The following is a 19,175-nucleotide window of genomic DNA, read 5'->3' as shown; positions in this document are numbered from 1 at the left end:
ATAACCCTCATATTCAATAAGGCTGTTCTTATTGAAAGAACTGATGTCCATTATATGAACACAAATAATAAAATTAGACCAATTCATGATTTTGAAAGATTGTTTTGTTATATTCATCATTTAATAATGGCACAGAACACGTCTCTGTATACTCCTCGCCAGCCTATGTCATGACTTCTCCCTACTTACCTCACTTGAGTTGCTCGAAGTATTGTAAAACATAGTCTACAGGTTGCAGCCAACCCGTGGGTATTTGAATACGTTGTATCTTTGGCGCCAGACCTTGTGTTAATCATCTCCTAGAATGTGCTTGGTTGTAATTTCTCATTGGTCACTGTGCTGACCAATGCCGGACCTGACAATACTCAGACGTCGTCGCCAGAGCTCGCTGCTTGTGCTCTCACTGAGACAAGTTTAGAACGTGACAACAGGATTTGATCTGTATAACTGTTGTGGATTTGGCCAAAGCGGAACTATCAGACTGCGGAGAAATAGTGGAAAGTAACGAAAATAACGAGAAGGTTTCCCGAAGGCAGTTATTCTCCTAGTCTGCTCTTATTTGTGTATAAAGTTGTAAACCATGCATTGTTGGAAAATATTACGGGTGACCAACGCAGCAGCTGTGCAAACCTTTGTGACAGACGCCACTAAAAAAGTGATCAAAAAGTGTTGTTATAACTGTTTATTACCGGGTTGTCATCGTGCCGTTAAAATTCACTGTTTCAACACAAGTTCAACAGATCAGCACCGCATTGGAACAACCTCAGATATGGACCACGTGCTTCCCAAACTGTGAGTTTGTGTTTCTATATTGGTCCAATTCAATGACGTGTGTGTGTGTGTCATGCAATTATATCTCTTAAAACAACGCTTTTCTCCTTTTTTTCATCAATCATCCATTAGTCTATAAATATGATTTGAATACTTTTAGCATGTGTCTGTGTTGTGTAAATTGTCCTCTTATGTTGCTGTAGGAGCAGTGATGTAAAGGGTCTGTTCTCAGGAGTTGAAGATATGCTTTTCTACACCATCACAGATGGTCAGGAACAAGTCCCCGTCTCACACTTTATCTCTGTGAGTGCACACATCAGTTAACCTGTACAAGAATGGAGATTCAATTATAAACTAAATAGATTACTCTGTAGCCTAATATATATATCCTTTCTCACACAACCCTCCTTGACAACAAACTCTCTCTCAGTTTAGCACAAATACATTTCAAGACAGCACAATTAGTTTGTCATTTCACTTTTTAAAATTAATTATCTGTATGTTATTGCATTTTCTAAATACTATTAGTCACTCAAACAAAGGATACATTAAACTATTGCAAGAAATAGTGTGAAACAGCAGGGTGAATACACACAGAGGTGTATCGTGGAACAGTATTTAATAATGTTATTGTAATGACATACTCTCCATACCTCCAGGCCCGATGGAGGACTGGAAGGAATGTGTCTGGTGAAGATCACATCAGTCAAAAGATTACCCTGTATAGTTACTACAGAGATTACCCTATATAGTTACTACAGAGACTATATTACCCTATATAGTTACTACAGAGACTATATTACCCTATATAGTTACTACAGAGACTATATTACCCTATATAGTTACTACAGAGACTATATTACCCTATATAGTTACTACAGAGATTACTCTGCATAGTTACTACAGAGACTATATTACCCTATATAGTTACTACAGAGACTAGATTACTCTGCATAGTTACTACAGAGACTATATTACCCTATATAGTTACTACAGAGACTATATTACCCTATATAGTTACTACAGAGATTACTCTGCATAGTTACTACAGAGACTATATTACCCTATATGGTTACTACAGAGATTACCCTATATAGTTACTACAGAGACTAGATTACTCTGCATAGTTACTACAGAGACTATATTACCCTATATGGTTACTACAGAGATTACCCTATATAGTTACTACAGAGACTATATTACCCTATATAGTTACTACAGAGACTATATTACCCTATATAGTTACTACAGAGACTATATTACCCTATATAGTTACTACAGAGACTATATTACCCTATATAGTTACTACAGAGATTACTCTGCATAGTTACTACAGAGACTATATTACCCTATATAGTTACTACAGAGACTAGATTACTTTGCATAGTTACTACAGAGACTATATTACCCTATATAGTTACTACAGAGACTATATTACCCTATATAGTTACTACAGAGATTACCCTATATAGGTACTACAGAGATTACCCTATATAGTTACTACAGAGACTATATTACCCTATATGGTTACTACAGAGACTATATTACCCTGCATAGTTACTACAGAGACTATATTACCCTATATAGTTACTACAGAGACTATATTACCCTATATAGTTACTACAGAGATTACCCTATATAGGTACTACAGAGATTACCCTATATAGTTACTACAGAGACTAGATTACCCTATATAGTTACTACAGAGACTAGATTACCCTGTATTGTTACTACAGAGACTATATTACCCTATATAGTTACTACAGAGAGTAGATTACCCTATATAGTTACTACAGAGACTAGATTACCCTGCATAGTTACTACAGAGACTAGATTACCCTGCATAGTTACTACAGAGACTAGATTACCCTGTATATTTACTACATAGACTAGATTACCCTGCATAGTTACTACAGAGACTAGATTACCCTGTTTATTTACTACATAGACTAGATTACCCTGCATAGTTACTACAGAGACTAGATTACCCAATATAGTTACTACAGAGACTAGATAGTAACTACAGAGATTACTCTAGATAGTTGATACAGAGACTAGATTACCCTGGATAGTTACTACAGAGATTACTCTATATAGTTACTACAGAGACTAGTTTACCTTGTATATTTACTACAGAGACTAGATTACCCTGCATAGTTACTACAGAGACTAGATTACCCTGTATAGTTACTACAGAGATTATATAGTTACTACAGAGACTAGATTACCCTGTATAGTTACTACAGAGACTATATTACCCTACATAGTTACTACAGAGACTAGATAGTTACTACAGAGACTAGATAGTTACTACAGATACTACATAGTTACTACAGAGACTATATAGTTACTACAGAGACTACATAGTTACAACAGAGACTAGATCGTTACTACAGAGACTATATAGTTACTACAGAGACTATATAGTTACTACAGAGACTACATAGTTACAACAGAGACTAGATCGTTACTACAGAGACTATATAGTTACTAGAGATTATATAGTTACTACAGAGACTAGATTACCCTGCATAGTTACTTCAGAGACTAGATAGTTACGACAGAGACTATATAGTTACTACAGAGACTAGATTACCCTGTATAGTTACTACAGAGACTATATAGTTACTACAGAGACTAGATTACCCTGTATAGTTACTACAGAGACTATATAGTTACTACAGAGACTATATAGTTACTACAGAGACTAGATAGTTACCACAGAGACTACATAGTTACTAAAGAGACTAGATAGTTACTACAGAGACTATATAGTTACTACAGAGACTAGATTACCCTGTATAGTTACTACAGAGACTATATAGTTACTACAGAGACTAGATTACCCTGTATAGTTACTACAGAGACTATATAGTTACTACAGAGACTAGATAGTTACCACAGAGACTACATAGTTACTACAGAGACTATATAGTTACTACAGAGACTAGATAGTTACTACAGAGACTAGATAGTTACTACAGAGACTAGATAGTTACTACAGAGACTATATAGTTACTACAGAGACTACATAGTTACTACAGAGACTAGATAGTTACTACAGAGACTACATAGTTACTACAGAGACTATATAGTTACTACAGAGACTAGATAGTTACTACGGAGACTAGATAGTTACTACGGAGACTAGATAGTTACTACGGAGACTATATAGTTACTACAGAGACTATATAGTTACTACAGAGACTAGATAGTTACTACAGAGACTAGATAGTTACTACAGAGACGATATAGTTACTACAGAGACTATAGAGTTACTACAGAGACTAGATTACCCTGTATAGTTACTACAGAGACTATCTAGTTACTACAGAGACTAGATTACCCTGTATAGTTACTACAGAGACTATATAGTTACTACAGAGACTAGATAGTTACCACAGATACTACATAGTTACTACAGAGACTATATAGTTACTACAGAGACTATATAGTTACTACAGAGACTAGATAGTTACTACAGAGACGATATAGTTACTACAGAGACTATAGAGTTACTACAGAGACTAGATAGTTACTACAGAGACTAGATAGTTACTACAGAGACTACATAGTTACTACAGAGACTATATAGTTACCACAGAGACTATATAGTTAATACAGAGACTAGATAGTTACTACAGAGACTATATAGTTACTACAGAGACTATATAGTTACTACAGAGACTAGATAGTTACTACAGAGACGATATAGTTACTACAGAGACTATATAGTTACTACAGAGACTAGATTATCCTGCATAGTTACCACAGAGACTAGATAGTTACTACAGAGAGAAGATTACCCTTTATAGTTATTACAGAGACTATATAGTTACTACAGAGACTATATAGTTACTACAGAGACTACATAGTTACTACAGAGACTACATAGTTACTACAGAGACTACATAGTTACTACAGAGACTACATAGTTACTACAGAGATTAGATTGTTACTACAGAGACTAGATAGTTACTACAGAGACTAGATAGTTACTACAGAGACTATATAGTTACTACAGAGACAATATAGTTACTACAGAGACTATATAGTTACTACAGAGACTACATAGTTACTACAGAGACTACATAGTTACTACAGAGACTAGATAGTTACTACAGAGACTAGATAGTTACTACAGAGACGATATAGTTACTACAGAGACTATAGAGTTACTACAGAGACTAGATTACCCTGTATAGTTACTACAGAGACTATCTAGTTACTACAGAGACTAGATTACCCTGTATAGTTACTACAGAGACTATATAGTTACTACAGAGACTATATAGTTACTACAGAGACTAGATAGTTACCACAGATACTACATAGTTACTACAGAGACTATATAGTTACTACAGAGACTATATAGTTACTACAGAGACTATATAGTTACTACAGAGACTAGATAGTTACTACAGAGACTAGATAGTTACTACAGAGACTAGATTATCCTGCATAGTTACCACAGAGACTAGATAGTTACTACAGAGAGAAGATTACCCTTTATAGTTATTACAGAGACTATATAGTTACTACAGAGAATATATAGTTACTACAGAGACTACATAGTTACTACAGAGACTACATAGTTACTACAGAGACTACATAGTTACTACAGAGACTACATAGTTACTACAGAGATTAGATTGTTACTACAGAGACTAGATAGTTACTACAGAGACTAGATAGTTACTACAGAGACTATATAGTTACTATAGAGACAATATAGTTACTACAGAGACTATATAGTTACTACAGAGACTACATAGTTACTACAGAGACTACATAGTTACTACAGAGACTAGATAGTTACTACAGAGACTAGATAGTTACTACAGAGACGATATAGTTACTACAGAGACTATAGAGTTACTACAGAGACTAGATTACCCTGTATAGTTACTACAGAGACTATCTAGTTACTACAGAGACTAGATTACCCTGTATAGTTACTACAGAGACTATATAGTTACTACAGAGACTATATAGTTACTACAGAGACTAGATAGTTACCACAGATACTACATAGTTACTACAGAGACTATATAGTTACTACAGAGACTATATAGTTACTACAGAGACTATATAGTTACTACAGAGACTAGATAGTTACTACAGAGACTAGATAGTTACTACAGAGACTACATAGTTACTACAGAGACTATATAGTTACCACAGAGACTATATAGTTACTACAGAGACGATATAGTTACTACAGAGACTATATAGTTACTACAGAGACTAGATTATCCTGCATAGTTACCACAGAGACTAGATAGTTACTACAGAGAGAAGATTACCCTTTATAGTTATTACAGAGACTATATAGTTACTACAGAGACTATATAGTTACTACAGAGACTACATAGTTACTACAGAGACTACATAGTTACTACAGAGACTACATAGTTACTACAGAGATTAGATTGTTACTACAGAGACTAGATAGTTACTACAGAGACTAGATAGTTACTACAGAGACTATATAGTTACTACAGAGACAATATAGTTACTACAGAGACTACATAGTTACTACAGAGACTACATAGTTACTACAGAGACTAGATAGTTACTACAGAGACTAGATAGTTACTACAGAGACTATATAGTTACTACAGAGACTATATAGTTACTACAGAGACTAGATAGTTACTACAGAGACTATCTAGTTACTAGAGAGACTATATAGTTACTACAGAGACTAGATTACCCTGCATAGTTACTACAGAGACTATATAGTTACTACAGAGACTACATAGTTACTACAGAGACTAGATAGTTACTACAGAGACTAGATTACCCTGCATAGTTACTACAGAGACTATATAGTTACTACAGAGACTACATAGTTACTACAGAGACTAGAAAGTTACTACAGAGACTACATAGTTACTACAGAGTCTAGATAGTTACTACAGAGACTATATTACCCTGCATAGTTACTACAGAGACCACATAGTTACTACAGAGACTCTATTACCCTATATACAGTGGGGCAAAAAAGTATTTAGTCAGCCACCAATTTTGCAAGTTCTCCCACTTAAAAAGATGAGAGGCCTGTAATTTTCATCATAGGTACACTTCAACTATGACAGACAAAATGAGAAAAAAAATCCAGAAAATCACATTTTTGGATTTTTAATGAATTTATTTGCAAATTATGGTGGAAAATAAGTATTTGGTCACCTACAAACAAGCAAGATTTCTGGCTCTCACAGACCTGTAACTTCTTCTTTAAGAGGCTCCTCTGTCCTCCACTCGTTACCTGTATTAATGGCACCTGTTTGAACTTGTTATCAGTATGAAAGACACCTGTCCACAACCTCAAACAGTCACACTCCAAACTCCACTATGGCCAAGACCAAAGAGCTGTCAAAGGACACCAGAAACAAAATTGTAGACCTGCACCAGGCTGGGAAGACTGAATCTGCAATAGGTAAGCAGCTTGGTTTGAAGAAATCAACTGTGGGAGCAATTATTAGGAAATGGAAGACAGACAAGACCACTGATAATCTCCCTCGATCTGGGGCTCCATGCAAGATCTCACCCATGGGGTCAAAATGATCACAAGAACGGTTAGCAAAAATCCCAGAACCACACGGGGGGACCTAGTGAATGACCTGCAGAGAGCTGGGACCAAAGTAACAAAGCCTATCATCAGTAACACACTACGCCGCCAGGGACTCAAATCCTGCAGTGCCAGGCGTGTCCCCCTGCTTAAGCCAGTTCATGTCCAGGCCCGTCTGAAGTTTGCTAGAGAGCATTTGGATGATCCAGAAGAAGATTGGGAGAATGTCATATGGTCAGATGAAACCAAAATATAACTTTTTGGTAAAACCTCAACTCGTCGTGTTTGGAGGACAAAGAATGCTGAGTTGCATCCAAAGAACACCATACCTACTGTGAAGCATGGGGGTGGAAACATCATGCTTTGGGGCTGTTTTTCTGCAAAGGGACCAGGACGACTGATCCATGTAAAGGAAAGAATGAATGGGGCCATGTATCGTGAGATTTTGAGTGAAAACCTCCTTCCATCAGCAAGGGCATTGAAGATGAAACATGGCTGGGTCTTTCAGCATGACAATGATCCCAAACACACCGCCCGGGCAACGAAGGAGTGGCTTCGTAAGAGCATTTCAAGGTCCTGGAGTGGCCTAGCCAGCCTCCAGATCTCAAACCCATAGAAAATCTTTGGAGGGAGTTGAAAGTCTGTGTTGCCCAGCAACAGCCCAAAACATCACTGCTGTAGAGGAGATATGCATGGAGGAATGGGCCAAAATACCAGCAACAGTGTGTGAAAACCTTGTGAAGACTTACAGAAAACGTTTGACCTCTGTCATCGCCAACAAAGGGTATATAACAAAGTATTGAGATAAACTTTTGTTATTGACCAAATACTTATTTTCCACCATAATTTGCAAATAAATTCATTAAAAATCCTACAATGTGATTTTTTTTCTAATTTTGTCTGTCATAGTTGAAGTGTATCTATGATGAAAATTACAGTCCTCTCTCATCTTTTTAAGTGGGAGAACTTGCACAATTGGTGGCTGACTAAATACTTTTTTGCCCCACTGTAGTTACTACATAGTCTATATAGTTACTACAGAGAGGCTCATCTCTGTCAGTGGGTTACAAGATGAGTTAAAGTTAGTTCCTGTGACATTAGTTCACATCCAAGTGTCTCTCATAACAGTATTAATAACTTGGCGTGGCTGTTTTCTTTCAAGTACATTTTTTTTGTTTTGCCGATGCCATAATATCCCATAATGCCTTTCTCCCTAATCGAACCCTATCTATGTTATTTATCATTCAATTTGATTTTACTGTAAAAGTGTCTTGCGATTTTAAATGCGCTTTAAATAAAGTTTGATTTTGATTTGATCAGGCCCTGAAGAAAACTGGTCTTAATGCGTCAGACCCCCGACTGAAGGACTGTATGGACAAGCTGCAACGCTCCGTAACGGAATCCTTTCATGACGTCATGATGGACCGGGAACTCTTCCACAAGTGAGTCGTCTATCTTGTCGGCTAGTTGGATCTATCCGCTCCCAAATCTCTCCACACCCCTACCCCTTAACCCCAAGGTATATTGCGTAGCATTGTTGAAGCTTCCGTATTGCTTACATCTACAGGTCTGCAAAATCAAAAGGTTTTGGGTCAAAGGGGAGGGGAGGGGCTAGGGAGCGATTTGGGACCTGCTTCTAGAGCCACTCCCTCTCTTCCTCTCTCCACATCTCAAAACCACTCTCTAACCCTTTCTACGAAGGCTGGGAATTGCTAGGGAACTCACGATAAGATATTATCATGATACTTAAAGGGATAATTTGGGATTTAGGCTTTTAAAAATATTTATTTTATTTTATTTAACCTTTGTTAGTTAAATAATGAGGCTCTTTATCTGCTTCGCCAGAGTCTGATGATCTCATGGATACCATTTTTCTGTCTCTGCGTGAGGTTGAAGGAAGTTGCTAATTAGCACTAGTGCAATTACTAACTAGAGTTAGCATAATGGCGGGAAGTCTATGGTATCTGCTATGCTAGCAAATACCCATAGACTTCCAGTCATTGTGCTAACACTGGTTAGCATTGGCTCGCGAAACTACATCTAACTTCCTTCACACTTGACACAGAGACATAAACATGATATCCATGAGTTAATCTGACTGAGGAAGTAGATAAAGGTCCTCTTTGCCAAAATCCTGAAGTATCCCTTAAATTCTTGTGATTCGAAATCAAAATGTATTTGTCACTCTTGCCAAGTACAACAGGTGTAGACTTTACTGTGAAATGCTTACTTTTACAAGCCCTTTCCCAACAAAGCAGAGTTAAAATGTAAGGAAATTAGCAAACAAAATTAGAAAATACAAAAAATAATAATAATAACGATTAGATACTGTAATTTTATTTCGATTTGATGTTCCAAACATATTGCTCACTGGTCTTGGTGCGTTCGTAAAGTATTCAGAGCCCTTGACTTTTTCCACATCTTGTTACGTTACAGCCTTATTCTAAAATGTATTACATAAAAACATGCCCTCTTCAATCATAATACCCCATAATGACAAAGTGAAAACAGGTTTTTAGAATTTATTGCAAATTTATTAAAAATAAAAAACAGAAATACCTTATTTACATAAATATTCAGACCCTTTGCTATGAGACTCGAAATTGAGCTCAGATGCATCCTGTTTCCATTGATCATCCTTGAGATGTATCTACAACTTGATTGGAGTCCACCTGTGTTAAATTCAATTGATTGGACATGATTTGGAAAGGCACACACCTGTCTATATAAGGTCCAACAGTTGACAGTGCATGTCACAACAAAAACTAAGCCATGAGAACGAAGGAATTGTCCGTAGAGCTCTGAGACAGGATTGTGTCGAGGCACAGATCTATGGAAGGGTACCCCAATATTTCTGCAGCATTGAAGGTCCAATCCATCATTCTTAAATGGAAGATGTTTGGAACCACCAAGACTCTTCCTAGAGCTGGCCGCCCGGCCAAACTGAGCAATCGGGGGAGAAGTGCCTTAGTTCAGGGAGGTGACCCAGAACCCGATGGTCACTCTGACAGAGCTCCAGAGTTCCTCTGTGGAGATGGGAGAACCTTCCAGAAGGACAACCATCTCTGTAGCACTCCACCAATCAGGCCTTTATGGTAGAGTGGCCAGACAGAAGCCACTCCTCAGTAAAAGGCACATAACAGCCCGCTTGGAGTTTGACAAGAGGCACCAAGATGTGGGAAAAGTGAAGAGGTCTGAATACTTTCTGAATGCACTGTATGTATATGTAGTAATGTATGTATGAATGCACTGTATGTATATGTAGTAATGTATGTATGCGTGTAAGTCTGTAATGTCCATGTTATGTTTTGTAAAGGTATGTAAATTGTAAGGTCTTTTCTGCTGCAGGGAAACGAGAGAGGATGAGAACATTTGTTCTGATCAGTCATGGAAATAAAAGTGCTGAAAACACATTGGCTATTTAAAAAGAAGATGGTGAACAAACTATAGGATGGTTTTTAAGATGTTTTTTAATTTTCCGATACTTAATGTCAAAGTATCGATATAATATTGTATAAAATAATACTGTGATATATAGCTTTATACACCTTCCCCCCCATCAGTACTCTCTACCCCTAGCCCTCTCTACCCCTCTCTAGCCCTCTCTACCCCTCTCTAGCCCTCTCTACCCCTCTCTACCCCTCTCCACCCAACTCTACCCCTCTCCACCCTCTACCCCTCTCTACCCCTCTCCACCCTCTCTACCCCTCTCTACCCCTCTCCACCCCTCCACCCCTCTCTACCCCTCTCCACCCCTCTCCACCCCTCTCCACCCCTCTCCACCCCTCTACGCCTCTCCACCCCTCTCTACCCCTCTCTACCCCTCTCCACCCCTCTCCACCCCTCTCCACCCCTCCACCCCTCTCACCCCTCTCCACCCCTCTCTACCCCTCTCCACCCCTCTACGCCTCTCCACCCCTCTCTACCCTCTACCCCTCTCTACCCTCTCCACCCCTCTCTACCCCAGTCCACCCCTCTCCACCCCTCTCCACCCTCTCACCCTCTCCACCCCTCTCCACCCCTCTCTACCCCTCTCCACCCCTCCACCCCTCTCTACCCCTCTCCACCCCTCTACCCCTCTCCACCCCTCTCTAGCCCTCTCCACACCTTTCCACCCCTCTCTAGCCCTCTCCACACCTTTCCACCTCTCTCTACCCCTCTCTAGCCCTCTCCACACCTTTCCACCTCTCCACCCCTCTCCACCCCTCTCTACCCCTCTCTCCACCCTCTCTACCCCTCTCCACCCTCTCTACCCCTCTCCACCCTCTCTACCCCTCTCCACCCCTCTCTACCCCTCTCTACCCCAGTCCACCCCTCTCTACCCCTTTTCCCCCTCTACCCCTCTCTACCCCTTTCTACCCCTCTCTACCCCTTTCCACCCCTCTCTACCCCTCTCCACCCCTCTCTACCCCTCTCCACCCCTCTCTACCCCCTCTACCCCTCTCCACCCCTCTCTACCCCTCTCCACCCCTCTCTACCCCTCTCTGCCTCTCGAACACACTGTCATCACATTTCTGTCTCCTCTTACTGCAAAGTGCCATGGTAGAGGCAGGCTATAAATACCCTGACCCCTTCAGCATTCCACATGATTAATCCAGGGTCTGTTGTAGGCCTACACTATACTGTATTTCTCTCTGTCACACACACGCAGACAGACAGACAGACAGACAGACCGCTCCTCTCTCTCTGTCTGTCATTTAATCTTCAAGACAAAGTCATATTTCAGAGTTAGCTAGAGACAACAGCATGTGTCCTCTCACGCGGTGCGCTCGCCTACGTATTGTCTGCATGTATTTGTGTGAGGGCAGTGGGTGGGTAGTCTTGTTGTGGGCTACAGGGCAGGCAACGACTCGGATTGATAGATGCCAGCTGGCTTGGACCTTGGGGCCACACATACACACGCATGCACACACATACACACACATACACACGCATGCACACACATACACACACATACACACACACACACGCATGCACACACATACACACACATACACATAGCCAAAATGATAGATGTTTAGTCTTTATCATGACACACCATGACTCTGATTTATAACTCTGGAGTCAGGAGTTAGTGTATTGTTACTTATTAACTTACTTATTTGATTATAATTAGAATTGTGTACTGTCGCTTTAAGAAACTGCTAACAGTTCTTTGAAAAGATACTGTAATCTTTCCCGATGATTCCTTTGAGGCAGCACCGAGTGACACTTCCTGAATGACCGTTATTCCACTTCTTCTACTGTTGTTGTTTTTGTTTCCTCATCTTGGTGCTGATAAAGTGGTTTGAAAATAGGGTTCAGCTGAGCCATGTGAGAATGTAAACGTTATTGTCCGTGACACACACAGCTAATTATGTATCCATGTATCCTATTAAAAGGCCGATCAATGCCTTATTATGTCCTACAACCCAACCCATCTCTCTGCTCACAACAAAGACATATGATAGGCCTTTTAACTTTTCACAAACCTTTATTTATGAATAACCTACTGTGTAGAATACTCAGCTAGCACATTTGGCTCCTTGGAAGTTGAGGGAAAGTACGTTTTTGGTTTCCGACTGGTTCTGGGAACGAAACCATATGTGTCTGGTAAAACTGAAAGTTTTGTAAACGTTCTGAGAATGGAAATGAACATTTTGTCTGGTCTGGGAACGTACATTTTTAGGTTACCAGGGAGGTTCTGAGAACTTTTTACAATGAGTTTTGTTGACGCTGAGAACAGAATGCATGTTCTTAAATAACATTCTTAGAACGTTCTTTGAACGTTACCAATGTTTCCTTGTGTGGTTTTTATGGAACGTTTTCTTAATGTTATGAGAACATTATTGTACTAGAACCAAGAGGAAACCTGTATGAAACGTTATGCTGAAGTACTGAAATTCCCACCTATGTGCTAGCTGTGTATCCTGCACATTTTCCAGAATGTTGTGGGAAGGTTGTATGCAAAATAACCACAGGACAACCACACTCTAATAAACATATGGTTCTCAGAACGTAATGTGCTAGCTGGGAGTAGACCCTTTAAAATGTACACTATGAGAAGCACTGGTTTCTGAACCGACAATAATTTACTCTGAATGAGAATCCTTTCATAGTTATTAACTCCAATTCATTGCCATAGTTGAAACACTCTCCTTAATGGGAAAAGACAGTTGAGTCTAACGCTGTGTAATTCAGAATGCATGTTCCAGGGTTCTGGTTCAATGACAAAGGGTATTCATTTCCTTATTTCAGTTCTAATTAAAATGTTGTTGTTGTAACGATCCTCAGGTGTGTTGGTGGGAACATAGTGCTTCTGATTCAGGCCTTCAGAAAGAAGTTCATCATCCCTGAGTTTGATGCCTTTGTAACAAAGATAGATCAAATCTACGACACCGTCCAGAAAAACCATGACGGACATGTAAGTATATTAGTTTACCTTGTACAGTAGTATCTGTTTAATGTGTACAGTAGTATCTGTTTAATGTGTACAGTAGTATCTGTTTAATGTGTGCAGTAGTAGCTGTTTAACGTGTACAGTATTGGCTTCAAGACCTGCTTCTGATTTAATGTGATTGCTGCAGGGAAGGGTATGTGTCATGATTAACAGATCAGGGTGCGATTCTGGTAATGTATAGGAACTTATGTCCATTTGTTCTCCCGATCTGGGATACCTCACCATCAAACGCCTGACTGCATTACCTCCTGAGATCATTTACTTAGGTTATTGTCACCGCCATATACAGTTGAAGTCGGAAGTTTAATACATCTTAGATGTATGTTTAAATACATTTAAACTCAGTTTTTCACAATTCCTGACATTTAATCCTAGTAAAAATTCACTGTTTTAGGTCAGTTAGGATCACCACTTTATTTTAAGAATGTGAAATGTCAGAATAATAGCAGAGAGAATTATTTATTTCAGCTTTTATTTCTTTCATCACATTCCCAGTGGGTCAGAAGTTTACATACACTCAATCAGTATTTGGTAGCATTGCCTTTAAATTGTTTAACTTGGGTCAACCTTTCAGGTAGCCTTCCACAAGCTTCCCACAATAAGTTGGGTGAATTGTGGCCCATTCCTCCTGACAGAGCTGGTGTAACTGAGTCAGGTTTGTAGGCCTCCTTTCTTTCACACGCTTTTTCAGTTCTGCCCACAAATGTTCTATAGGATTGAGGTCAGAGCCACTTCAATACCTTGACTTTGTTGTCCTTAAGCCATTTTGCCACAACTTTGGAAGAATGCTTGTGGTCATTGTCCATTTGGAAAACCCATTTGCGACCAAGCTTTAACTTCCTGACTGATATCTTGAGTTGTTGCTTCAATATATCCACATAATTTTACTTCCTTATGATGCCATCTATTTTGTGAAGTGCACCAGTCCCTCCTGCAGCAAAGCAGGAGGTCTAAAAAAAATTTGGAGGTCTTGGCTGATTTCTTTTGATTTTCCCATGATGTCAAGCAAAGAGGCACTGCTTTTGAAGGTAGGCCTTGAAATACATCCACAGGTACACCTCCAACTGACTCAAATTAGGAAGCTTCAGAAGCTTCTAAAGCCATGACATCATTTTCTGGAATTTTCCAAGTTGTTTAAAGGCACAGTCAACTTAGTGTATGTAAACTTCTGACCCACTGGAATTATGATACAGTGAATTATAAGTTAAATAATCTGTCTGTAAACAATTGTTGGAACAATTACTTGTGCCGTGCACAAAGTAGATGTCATAACCGACTTGACAGAACTACAGTTTGTTAGCAAGAAATTTGGGGAGTGGTTGAAAAACGAGTTGTAATAAGTTCAACCTAAGTGTATGCAAACTTCCATCAACTGTATATTTCCCCCCAAGCCGACACCACGACAACTCTCAATGAGCTACACTGGACTTTGTGTAAACTGGAAACCACATATCCTGAGGCCGCACTTATTGTAACTAGGCATCTAATAAAGGAAATCTGAGGTAAACACTCCTGAAATTCAAACAACACATCTCCTGTGCTACACACAGGGAGAACACACTTGGCCATTGTTACTCTCCCTTCGGGGATGGCTACAGTGCACTCCCCCGCCCTATCTCTGGCAAATTAGATTACGCCTCCATGCTGCTCCTCCCCGCCTATAGGCAGAAACTTAAACTAGAAGCACCTGTGGTAATAACTGTCCAACGTTGGTCTGACCAATTGGAATCTATGCTTCAAGACTGTTTTGTTCACGCGGACTGGGAAATGTTCCTGGTCGCATCAGTATACACTGACTCAGTGACTGGGTTTATCAGGAAGTGGATAGAGGATGTTGTTCCTACTGTGATGATTAGAACTTGTCCAAACCAGAAAACTGTGAATAGATGGCAGCATTCTAGCAAAACTGAAAGCGTGAACCACATCATTTAACCGAGGCAAGGTGACTGGAAACATGGTTGTGTACAAACAGACCAGCTACGACCTCCGTAAGGCAATCAAAGAGACAAAACAACAGTACAGGGACAAAGTGGAGTTGCAAGTCAACGGCTCAGACACAAGAAGCATGTGGCAGGGACTCCAGACAATCACGAATCATAAAGGGAAAGCCACATCGTGGACACTGACTCCTCACTGCCAGACAAGCTGAACACCTTTTTCATCCGCTTCGAGGAAAAGAACACAGAGCCGCCGACGTGGGCTCCCGTCGCTCACGAGGACCGTGTGCTCCCGATCTTCTTGGCCGACGTGATTAAGTCGTTCAAGCGTGTTAACAAGGCTGCAAGGCTGCTGGACTGGGTGGAGTGTTTACGGACATTCAATCTCTCACTATCCCAGTCTGTTGTCCCCACTTGCTTCAAGATGTCCTTCATTGTTCTTGTACCCAAGAAGGCGAAGGTAACTGAACTAAATGGACAGGGTAAAAAACTTCAAGTTCCTCAACCTGCACATCACTTAGGAACAGAAATGGTCCGTCCACACCGACAGCGTTGTGAAGACAGCGCAAGAGCACCTCTTCAAACTCACAAGGCTGAATAAATTTGTCTTGGCCCCTAAGACACCATGAACTTCTATAGATGCACCATCGAGAGCATTCTGTTGGGCTGCATCACCGCCCAATATACCAACTGTACCACCCTCAACCGCAGGGCTCTCCAGAGGGTGGTGCAGTAAGTCCAACGCATTACTGGGGGCGTACTGTCTGCCCTTCCGGACATCTACAACACCCATCATAGGAAGGCCAAGAAGATCATCAAAGATCTCAGCCACCCAAGCCACGGCCAGTTCACCCCACTATCATCTAGAAGGCGGAGACAGAGAGACTGAAAAACAGCTTCTATCTCCAGCAGAGTATGTGAGCAGAGTGGAGCCAATAGTGAAATGCATTCCATGTGACTACCCCATGAAGCTGTTTGAGAGAATGCACAGAGGGTGCAAAGCTGTCATCAAGGCAAAGGGTGGCTACTTTGAAGAATCTCAAGTCTAAAATATATTTAGATTTGTTTAACACTTTTTTTGGTTACGACATGATTCAATATGTGTTATTTCATAGTTTTGATGTCTTCACTATTATTCTACAATGTAGAAAATAGTAAAAACCCTTGAATGAGTAGGTGTGTCCAAACTTTTGACTGGTACTGTATAACCACTGCTGTACACACCATTTCCATTCATATACTGTCCATACTGTCTATACACACCATATATATATATATATATATATATATATACAGTGCCTTGCGAAAGTATTCGGCCCCCTTGAACTTTGCGACCTTTTGCCACATTTCAGGCTTCAAACATAAAGATATAAAACTGTATTTTTTTGTGAAGAATCAACAACAAGTGGAACACAATCATGAAGTGGAACGACATTTATTGGATATTTCAATTTTTTTTAACAAATCAAAAACTGAAAAATTGGGCGTGCAAAATTATTAATTAATAAACTGAAATCACATTACACAAGTATTCAGTACATAATAATTCAGTACTTTGTTGAAGCACCTTTGGCAGTGATTACAGCCTCAAGTCTTCTTGTGTATGACACTACAAGCTTGGCACACCTGAATTTGAGGAGTTTCTCCCATTCCTCTCTGCAGATCCTCTCAAGCTCTGTCAGGTTGGATGGGGAGCGTTGCTGCACAGTTTTTTTCAGGTCTCTACAGAGATGTTCGATCGGATTCAAGTCCGGGCTCTGGCGGGGCCACTCAAGGACATTCACAGACCTGTCCCAAAGCCACTCCTGTGTTGTCTAGGCTGTGTGCTTAGGGTCATTGTCCTGATGGAAGGTGAACCTTCACCCCGGTCTGAGATCCCGAGCACTCTGGAGCAGGTTTTCATCAAGGATCTATCCGTACTTTGCTCCGTTAATCTTTGACTCGGTCCTGACTAGTCTCCCAGTCCCTTCCGCTGAGAAACATCCGAACAGCAAGATGCTTCCACCACCATGCTTCACCATAGAGGTGGTGCCAGGTTTCCTCCAGTCGTGACACTTGGCATTCAGGCCAAACAGTTCAATCTTAGTTTCATCAGACCAAAGAATCTTGTTTTTCATGGTCTGAGAGTCTTTAGGTGCCTTTTGGCAAACTCCAAGCGGGCTGTCATGTGCCTTTTACTGAAGAGTCGCTTCTGTCTGGCCACTGTACCATAAATGCCTGATTGGTGGAGTGCTGCATAGATGGTTGTCCTTCTGGAAGGTTCTCCCATCTCCACATAGGAACTCTAGAGCTCTGTCTGAGTGACCATTGGGTTCTACAATCAAGTTGTAGAAACAACTCAAGGATGATCAATGGAAATTTCGAGTCTCATAGCAAAGGATCTGAATACTTATGTAAATAAGGTATTTCTGTTATTTATTTTTTAAACATTTGCCATTATGGGGTATCGTGTTTAGATTGCTCAGGAAAATAAAATATTTAATCGAATAAGGATGTAGAATAAGGATGTAACGTAACAAAATGTGGAAAAATTCAAACGGTCTGATACTTTTCCGAAGGCACTGTTTTTATTCCAGACTCTGACATTGTTAGTTCTGATATTTCTTTAAAAAAATGGGTGGGGGGCAGGGCTAACTGCATTTCTAGATATTACTGCACTGTGTTGGAGCTGGAAACATGCACCTGTTCTAATGGTCTGTCTGTACTTCCTGGTTACAGGTAGCAGTCTACATTCCCCACCTGGCCAAGTTCAGTCCTGATCTCTGGGGTGTGTCTCTGTGTACTGTAGATGGACAGAGGTATGTACAATAGTCCTGATCTCTGGGGGTGTGTCTCTGTGTACTGTAGATGGACAGAGGATGTCTGGCAGATTAAAAGTGATTTAAAAACATAACTGAATGTGAAATAGTTACTTATGCTGACAACTAGGCCTTCTCTCCCTTTCTTCTTTCTTCCCTGGTTTCTCTTCCTATCTCTTCCCCTGTTTTCCTCTCTCCTCCTGTCCTCTCTTTTTTTTCTGTCTTCCTCCATCTTCTCCTTTCCCTTTCTTCCCCTGTCTCCTCCCTGTCTCCTCCCTCCAGACACTCAGTAGGAGAAAGCAAGCAGCCCTTCTGCCTCCAGTCGTGTGTGAAGCCTCTGGAGTATGCTGTGGCTATCCACGAGGCTGGGACAGAGAAGGTACACCGCTATGTGGGGATGGAGCCCAGCGGACTCAAGTTCAACAAGCTCTACCTGGATGAGGAAGGTGGGTATAAAGGGGAACCCTTGCTATATTGTAGGGGTGTTAGTTAGTTTGGCGGAAGAATACGATTTGATTTCAGTAGAAGTTAAGGCCACGTGAGTTCAAAGTGACAAGATAGTTCTTCTACTTTATACCAAGTGGACATGATATCGTCTGTCTTAAGACTTGTTGCTCAAAATTCCACTTCTATGAATATACTGTGTTAAATCTGTT

General features: G+C 40.3%; 1 protein-coding gene across 1 annotated transcript in view; it reads left to right on the top strand.

The window, feature by feature from the left end:
* The first annotated feature begins 385 nt into the window (after positions 1-385).
* The window catches only part of LOC112221949 (glutaminase kidney isoform, mitochondrial-like), a 30,628-nt gene continuing 11,838 nt past the window's right edge, over positions 386-19,175 (top strand). Inside the window, exons 1-6 of the mRNA XM_042329931.1 lie at positions 386-792; positions 975-1,074; positions 8,666-8,787; positions 13,619-13,748; positions 18,440-18,519; positions 18,802-18,965. Of these exons, the coding sequence (XP_042185865.1) occupies positions 581-792; positions 975-1,074; positions 8,666-8,787; positions 13,619-13,748; positions 18,440-18,519; positions 18,802-18,965 (808 nt within the window). The 5' untranslated portion in view covers positions 386-580. The remainder of the gene's footprint in view (positions 793-974; positions 1,075-8,665; positions 8,788-13,618; positions 13,749-18,439; positions 18,520-18,801; positions 18,966-19,175) is intronic.

Source organism: Oncorhynchus tshawytscha, linkage group LG02, assembly GCF_018296145.1.
Source record: "Oncorhynchus tshawytscha isolate Ot180627B linkage group LG02, Otsh_v2.0, whole genome shotgun sequence".
Classification (NCBI taxonomy): domain Eukaryota; kingdom Metazoa; phylum Chordata; class Actinopteri; order Salmoniformes; family Salmonidae; genus Oncorhynchus; species Oncorhynchus tshawytscha.
The sequence above is the reverse complement of the archived record's forward strand: the minus strand, read 5'-3'. Positions and strand labels throughout refer to the sequence as shown.